This window comes from Panthera tigris, chromosome F3 (assembly GCF_018350195.1).
Source record: "Panthera tigris isolate Pti1 chromosome F3, P.tigris_Pti1_mat1.1, whole genome shotgun sequence".
Classification (NCBI taxonomy): Eukaryota; Metazoa; Chordata; class Mammalia; order Carnivora; family Felidae; genus Panthera; species Panthera tigris.
The window spans coordinates 69264761-69272871 of NC_056678.1; the positions used below are offsets into that span (position 1 = coordinate 69264761).

General features: G+C 52.7%; 1 protein-coding gene across 6 annotated transcripts in view; it reads left to right on the plus strand.

Moving 5' to 3' along the window:
* GATAD2B (GATA zinc finger domain containing 2B) overlaps positions 1-6846 on the plus strand; it is an 85179-nt gene extending 78333 nt beyond the window's left edge. For 5 of the 6 annotated variants that reach the window (XM_042976551.1, XM_042976550.1, XM_042976549.1 and 2 more), the window contains 6 exons: positions 339-509; positions 1018-1333; positions 2306-2508; positions 3372-3482; positions 3627-3744; positions 4406-6846. In XM_042976551.1, the coding sequence (XP_042832485.1) occupies positions 339-509; positions 1018-1333; positions 2306-2508; positions 3372-3482; positions 3627-3744; positions 4406-4539 (1053 nt within the window). In that variant the 3' untranslated portion in view covers positions 4540-6846. The remainder of the gene's footprint in view (positions 1-338; positions 510-1017; positions 1334-2305; positions 2509-3371; positions 3483-3626; positions 3745-4405) is intronic. The other variant, XM_042976548.1, reaches the window with a different exon arrangement.
* Positions 6847-8111: the final 1265 nt, after the last annotated feature.

Genomic DNA, 8111 nt, shown 5'->3' on the forward strand with positions numbered 1-8111 from the left:
AGCTCTGGTTTGGGACTTCTGTGACGATCGTAGAAGAACCTGGCCGTGGTAGAGGTGCTGGTGCTGCACACAGTCCCGTTGGTCCCTCCTCGCTGCCTGGCTGTGTGTTACTGGGTGGCACAGTGGGACAAGTAATCCTCCTCTTCCCGCTGTGGTTTTTCTTCTCTGGAGGTTTCTAGCTTAGCCCTTTTTCATCTAGGAGTAGACAGAATTCCCGACTCTCGCTGTGTTTCTGTTTTTCCACTCAGCTGTGTGTTATAGGCAGTGTTCTCTCTCCAGCATGTTGGTGGAGCGTCTTACCACCTATGACTGCTTCTTTTCCTCTTCTTCCCCCTCAGGGTCACAGTGTCATCCGCTCCGCGACCAGTACCACCCTCCCACATATGTTGATGTCCCAACGTGTTATTGCACCAAACCCAGCCCAGCTACAGGGTCAACGGGGCCCACCTAAGCCTGGCCTTGTACGCACCACAACACCCAACATGAATCCTGCCATCAATTACCAACCGGTGAGAAAGTCCTAATATGGAAACAGAGAAGTCTTTTCTTTGCTTTCCCTGTTGAAAGGACCACAGACCGTACGGTTTGGGACATAGAGAAGCTCTAGGACAGCCAGGGTAATTGTGGTAGAGCTTGTATCGATCGTAGTGCCCAGGGTGGAAGCCGGAGGGACTCCCTGGGAGTAGGAGCGGAGAAGGGAGGCTGTACACGGCAGAGCGGCAGCAGGCTCATACCCGCCTGGAGGAAAGCAGCGGGGGTCAGGGGAAGAAGAGGCCTGAGGATGTGGGCCAGAGAGCATCCCCCGTGCTTGTGTTCCTCCGCCTCCTAGCCTCTGTCGTTCTCTTTTCCCGTGTGCTGGAGTTCTTCTTCATTGAGGTTGGACACCTCGTCCTTTTTTCTGAGTTTCGGGAAAGCTAAGTTGTCCCAACTCGGCTCAGGTAGTGTTTTCTGCCACTGAAGCAAGAATTCGTCCTTCCCCCGCACCCCGCCACTGACCCTGTGCCCCCTCCATTCCAGCAGTCGAGTTCTTCCGTTCCCTGCCAGCGCACAACATCCTCTGCCATCTATATGAACCTCGCCTCCCACATGCAGCCGGGGACTGTGAACAGGGTGTCCTCCCCCCTGCCGAGCCCCAGCGCCATGACCGATGCCGCCAACTCCCAGGCTGCCGCCAAACTGGCTCTTCGCAAACAGCTGGAAAAGACCCTCCTGGAGATTCCGCCGCCTAAACCTCCTGCTCCCCTGCTTCACTTCCTGCCTAGCGCGGCCAATAGCGAGTTCATCTACATGGTGGGCTTGGAAGAAGTCGTACAGAGTGTCATCGACAGCCAAGGTGAGGCTGTTTTATGTGGTCAGTCTTTTATCTACGCAGGAGGTTGCCAAGCCTGATTGACCTGGGCCGCGTATCCCAGGGCGCTGTGTGACGTCAAGTAACCTGTTCTTAACTGTTGTCAGACCACCTCCCGTTCGTTACTCGGAAATGCCTCTTGTATGTCTGTATATCTTAGGCTTAACATTTGTATTGTATTTTGTAGACCGTGTATATTTTTGGCAGGATATTGCTTGGTCCTTTTCAGTGGTGCCCAGCACGACGTATACGCAGTTTGGTGACTAGAACACTTACGTGTAACGTCAGCGCTTGTGTGGCATTGCGCTGCGTTGTTACGTTCAGTCCCTGCCACTTGAGGACTTACAGGTGGGAAAGTAGGTGTACTGACTGAGTAGGTGACCGTGACCACGTGGAAGCTGTGAACCAGAGCTGACCCAGACTGTGAAGCATTGGCACTAACAGAAGTTATTAAGCCTGAGTTTCCAGACACGTGGACTTAGGGGAACACCTGACGGTGGAGGAAAGTGCCCGAAGGGCTCAGCATTGACTCTAAACAGGTCTGATTTGGACACTGGCGACTAAACGGTGGAAATGTGACAGTGCGGCCTGAGGTAAAAACGTGCTAAGGAGCACGTGTCGCGGACCCAGGTGGAGTCTGCCGCCCTGTGAGTTAGCACGCTTCCTTCTTGCTGTACTAAAAGTCCGCAAAGCCGGGTTCTTGTCTCAGCTTTGCCCTCAGGAGCTCTGTTTCTTCGTGTCCTCCTCTGTAAGTGGGGACGGTACCGTCTGAATTCCCTAAAGTGACGTTGTTACAGTCGAATGAAATAAAAGTTATTTTATAAACTGCAGAGTACTCTTCTTGTAGAGTCTCTTTCTGAATTCAGCGGAATAACCTCCTGAAAAATTCATTTGGTGAAGAGAATCGGGAGATGGGGAGATGCGAAGGCCCTGATTGCTCTCTCTGTTGGCATCTAGGCAAAAGCTGTGCCTCACTCCTGCGGGTCGAACCCTTTGTTTGCGCCCAGTGCCGCACAGATTTCACCCCTCACTGGAAGCAAGAGAAGAATGGTAAGATTCTGTGCGAGCAGTGTATGACCTCCAACCAGAAGAAGGCTCTAAAGGCCGAACACACCAACCGGCTGAAGAACGCTTTCGTTAAAGCCCTACAGCAGGAACAGGTAAGAATCCTGATGTCTCCCCAACCGCCTACTCAGGTTGGGTTTTCCCAAAAGGTAGCTCCTTCTAGTTTTTAGAGGATTTGTCTGTGCGATCCCCACGGTCCTGACGGCCTGGAGGCCCGGGTTCCCTGTCCCTCCCCGTACCGATCTGTCTGCTGATCTCCATGTGACTGTCTCTGGTGGGGCAAGAGCATGAATGACAGTGTGGTCCAGGGTGGGGACAGACAGGAGGCAGACATGTGGCTTTCCCTGGTGGCGGCCGAAGAAATCCCTCCACTTCTTGTCCTCCTCAAACAAATGGATTTTGGTGGGAGGGATTATATTTGTACTGGAAATCTCTCAGAGAGACCGAATTCTCTGCAGTCCGTATTTGACAAGGGAATGACCCAGGAGAGAGTGGACTGTAATGTGGCCCGGCGAAGAGGAACGGCAAGGAGGGAGCGGGTGTGCCCTGCGGACTGGGCGAGGGGAAGATGTGTTGGGAAGCTTGGACCCTTCCCCTCAATCCTGCTTCCACCCCACCACCCATCAGACCCCTTTGGGTGGCGTCCAGGGACCTTCTGGAAAACAGGTAGACAGGAGTCAAAAATAAAACCTCCGTAAACTCCTCACCATCACGTCCGTCAGCTGGTTGCCACCACCCAGGCGTCTCCTGCCAGCATCTGAGCGCCAGCTTTTCCTGGACAGACGGACCCCTTAATCGGCAAAGCAGGGCCAGCTCCTTGTGCCCAGAGCCCCAACTTGCCTTCTCCATACGCCTCCTACTTGTCGTGTTGGCAGCAGTAGAAATAGGAGGAGCCCTAGGTTTCCTGGGTAGGAAATTGGGTGCTGTCCTGCCAAGTTGACCTGCTGACTCCCGACAGGAAATCGAACAGCGACTACAGCAGCAGGCAGCCCTTTCCCCCACTGCGGCTCCGGCCGTGTCCAGTGTCAGTAAACAAGAGACCATCATGAGACATCACACGCTTCGGCAGGTGAGGCCGTCTGGGGTGGTTTGCCAGCCGCGGATCCCAGCGTGTCCGCCTTCGCTGGGAAGTCTTCTTCCCGGACCCCTACCCCCCCACCCCACCCCTTCCGTCACGGCCACCTAGCGACCCACCGTCTGCTCCCCGTCACAGGCTCCACAGCCCCAGAGCGGCCTCCAGCGCGGCATACCCACGTCTGCCCGTTCCATGCTCTCCAACTTCGCGCAGGCGCCGCAGCTGTCTGTGCCTGGTGGCCTCCTTGGGATGCCAGGTAAGAAGCAGTGATGGGAGGGGCCTTCAGGCTAGCAGGCCGCTCTTCCGCTTCTGCGCTTTCTTCAGGCCTTCCTCCCTTCACTCTGGGCATTTAGCGTGTTTGCTAGCTTCATGGTCCGTGCCGAGCACAGCGCGATCGGGTTCTGGTGGTGAAAACAGCACGGTCCCTGCCCTCGTCTGTTCACTGTCTGGTGGCCCCGTTGGTGGGTGTGTGGTCGCTGACCTCGATGGCAAGAGCAGGGTCAGCTGTCCCCACCCTGTTTGAATGGTGGAGGGCTGCTGCTTCACAGAAATCCAAAACGTATTCCATGAGTGCATCCCTGTGTCTTCAATGCTCTCCTCTGTTTCTCTGACTCGCCCATCCCGCCAAGACCGTGTTTGTTCTGTTCCTGGTAGGACTGAAGTTTCGAGAGGACCCCTTTCCCTAAACGTGGGGTGCAGAGGGGCAGTTGGCTGCTGACATAACACTTACCTAAGTCTGGACAGATGCACGCAACCTCTGGTGCCCCCGCCCCACCTCCAAGTCCACGCCCCCGGGTCCTCCCAGGTCATACCTGGGACGGTCACCGGGTCGTGCAGTCAAGAAGATGCTGCTTCCTCTTCTAACGCCTGCCCCTCCACCCCTCCCCCCCACTCCCGCTTTTGTCTCCTGGGTCCAGGTGTCAACATTGCATACTTGAACACCGGCATCGGAGGACACAAAGCTCCCAGTTTGGCAGACAGACAGCGGGAGTACCTTTTAGACATGATCCCTCCCCGGTCTATAGCGCAGTCCATCAGCGGGCAGAAATAACGCCTGTCCACGTGCACTGCCCCAGCCTTGAACCCTTTACCCCTCCTCTCCCATTGCCCCCAACTTCCGTCGCATGCAGTGCCTGTACTGGTGCCTACCATACACGGAAAACAAAACAGAAAACAGAAGACAAACCTAGAAATCAACAGGAAAACGCGCCTGCCCTGCCCGCCACCCCTCTCTCACTGCTGCGATTCTGCCGCTCTTGTCTTCTCTCCGGTTTTCTTTCACAGTGAGGTGCTCTTCACCTCGGATGAGGTCAGAGTGAGGTCCTGGGGAGAGAGAAATCTAAGCCCTCTGACGTGTGTTTCTAAAGTTTTTATGCTCTAATTATTATCATTTTTAATGATGTTGTGTGTCCTCCCCTTTGTTCAGTGGACGGTTAAACCTTTTTATTTTCTCAATATTTTCCTTTTTCTCTTTTTTTTTTTTTCTTTTTTGTAAACACAGATGACATTCTGATAAATGACAGGAGCATTGCAGGGGGTCCCCAAGCAGATATGACTGGCAACGTTGGGGGCAGAAGTTTTTAATGCACTTAACCTGGGGGTGGGGCAAGGTGATGGCATCAGATAGGGAGGACATCAGCCCTTGGTGTCTCTGGGCTGGACAGTCTGGGAGGTGGTGTTTTGTACTGAAGTTGGGCTCTAAGAATGAGGGGAATGAGCCTGGAGGGAGAAGCTTTAAAATGTAACCACCACGGAATTGACCCACAGAGAAAGGGGAGAGGGACATGGGGACAAGTATAGTGCTGAGCCAAGGAGGACGGAGGCTGGTGTTGGCCTCTTGGATGCTCTCCTGGTCCCAGTGGAGATAGAAGTCTATTCCAGGTCAACTAGCCCAAAATTATTTCACCTTACTTTCTTTGTAAAATACCCCCCCCCCACCTTTTTAATCCTGATCTGCTCCTGGTAAACTCAGTCCCCCAAGTCCCGTCTATAATCCAGCCTGAGTTAGCCAGTGTCCTGGGAGCTGGGCGGGACATGCTGAGTGAGACAGAGAAGGGAAGAGAGAAGGGCTTTCTCTCCCAGCAGGTGAGACCCCATCTGTCTGTCCCACCCTCCAGCCAGGAGGAGGGAACAGGGATGCCTCACCAGCTTGGAGTCCTGCCCTGGTCTGCTGTCCTGAGTGCAGAACCCACTGCTCAGAGCCACACAACTCTGGTCAAAGCCAGCTCTGAGTCTCGGCTGCAAAAGTAGTTGTGGTGCCCCCTCCCCAACCCATCTCCAGAAATCTATTAATTTTCCTTTTTTGTTGTTTTCAGCTTTTTCTTAAGCGCTACTAATGTAGGGAATGAACTGAATTGTGCAATGTTGCTGTTCTGGGGATAAGAGAGGTTGGCACCCCATCTGCCCACACCGTGGGGGAAGCAAGAGGGGGACCAGGCTGTCTCTGAGGTAAAGGAAGCCCCTAAAAGGCAGGGGTTTCTGCTCTCCCGTAACACCTGCCTCTCCAGCTCTAGAAGCTGCCAGAGTACAGGAAAGGGATACACTGAGCAGAGACGTGTGAAGAGTTTAGAATTTTGTCCTTGAAAGCCACCTGGGAAAGTTCCCCCACTTTTATTTTAAAAAATTAAATAATGTTTTTAAAGTAAGAAGGCACTTTTAAAATTAACACACACACAAACTGCACATCTTGCCCATAAAGTTTGTGAGTCAGTGGGGAGAAGGAGCTGGAATCAGGCTCAGTCCCCCCCTCCCCATACCCCAGAGCCACTGTGGGTTACTCTACTGGCCCTACGGGCCTTCCTGGATTTTTTCTTTCCTCCCTTCCCCCAAATTCATTGAGCACTTAATAAAGGAGCAGAGATACAGCCTGTGTCTGGGCTCCCCCAGTGGTGAAGTGATCTGAAGCTAGATGCTAGTAACAGATAGTGATGGGGCTGTTTGGAGTTTTTTTTCTGGGGCCTGTGGTGCCCCCGACTGTAAGTGGGGGAGAAGGGGGATTATGAAACTGGGTCTGGGGTTATTTTAAAATTATATATATATACATATATATATATATAAAGATATATTCTTACATCTTTGCTTTGCCCTCTGTGCTTTGAAAGCACTGGATAAATCGTTTGGTTTTGCTTTTCTCTCTTCCACGAAATTGGAAGCTTTTTTATTATTTTTTTTTCTTTTTGTTTTTTGTTGTTTTTTAAATTTTACCTGCAAATCACCTTGCCTTGTGGCATGTCTGTCTAGCCTCTTCCGCCCGGCCCGCCATGACAAAGTGCCATTTCTGTCATGTCTCCCCTCCCCCAGCTCGGAGGTACCAGGTGCCCAAGTTTGTCAGTTGAGATTAAAAGTAAGGAACAGAGAATGTGCAATACCGTCTGGTTGGGGGCCATCCCTGCCCTGAGCTGAGTCTCCTCCCTGGGAGCCAGGCCACCTGTGATGGGGTTTGGAAGTAGGAAGTGTAGACGAGGTGGGGAGCTGGGAGCCATGGGGAACGCCCAGCCTAGTGCCTGGCGGGGTGCTGAGGCGGCGGGGGGGACGGTGGGGGTGGGCTGGGGGTGGGCAGAGCGGGAGCCTTCCCAGAGTTTCTCCCCTCAGGCTCAGTCACGTAGAGGCTGCTCAACGACTAGTTTAGCTCCATGACCCTTTGCTCAATCGCTGGTGTTTGATTTCTCACTTCTCCCCGTTTCCATACCCTTCCCTGGGATTAGCGATGGGGGTGAGTTTTCCTTAATCATGGTGAAGTACCAGCCTTTCACCTCCTCTTGCTCCCGCCCTGTCCTGTCTTCCTTACTTCTTGAGTTTTTCATCACTGATCACCTTGTGTCCCTCCCAGTCTCTTGTCGCTGTCCATCCCCAGGCTGAGCCCATACACACTAACCCTCGTGCCTAAAGATAGGAAGAAAGGCGACCTCCTGTTCAGAGCGGTCCTCCACCCCAGTGCTCTGAAGCTCAGGGGGATGGCTAGAGCGAGGGCCCCCGCTGGCTCTGCCTGCCCCCCACCCCCCCCGCATCCAGAGGCTCTGAAAGTAGTCGCTTGTGGCCGGTGGCTTCCTCCCTAGACGCCTGAAACGGGTAGATGAGCGGTGGGGGGCGGGGGGGGGGGGGCGGGTAAGGCTGAGGGACAGGGGTCCTCCTCATTTGTAGATTTTTTTTTTTTTAATTTTTATTTGCTATTTTTGTCATTCGACCACAGCATCTGGACTTTCTCCATCCCTGGAATAAGTATTTTTTCCACATTTTTGGATGTATGTATGGTAGACAATTTTTTTTAAGACACAAAGATAAATGTTTTCCTGCTTTGGTTACCTTTCCTTTCCCCCTTTAAAAGGAATTAGCTATAGAACTGCTTTGTAAAGATGCTTCTTGGTATTTTACTTTTGTTCCTTTCCCCAACCACTCCTTCCCCCAGACCCCTGCAGAAGGCATAACCCTTCTCTCCACACCCCACCCACCCAGCCCTAGGCTCCCCTGCCCTCCAACAAGACTTTCATTAGCTTATGATACTTGCTGCCGAGATGTTATAACAAGGACTCATTCGTGTATATAAGCTATTTCTTGATCCATTTAAAAGGAATTGTACATTGTGTAGAAAAAAAAAAACTGAAAAAGAGAAAAAAAAGCCCTCGC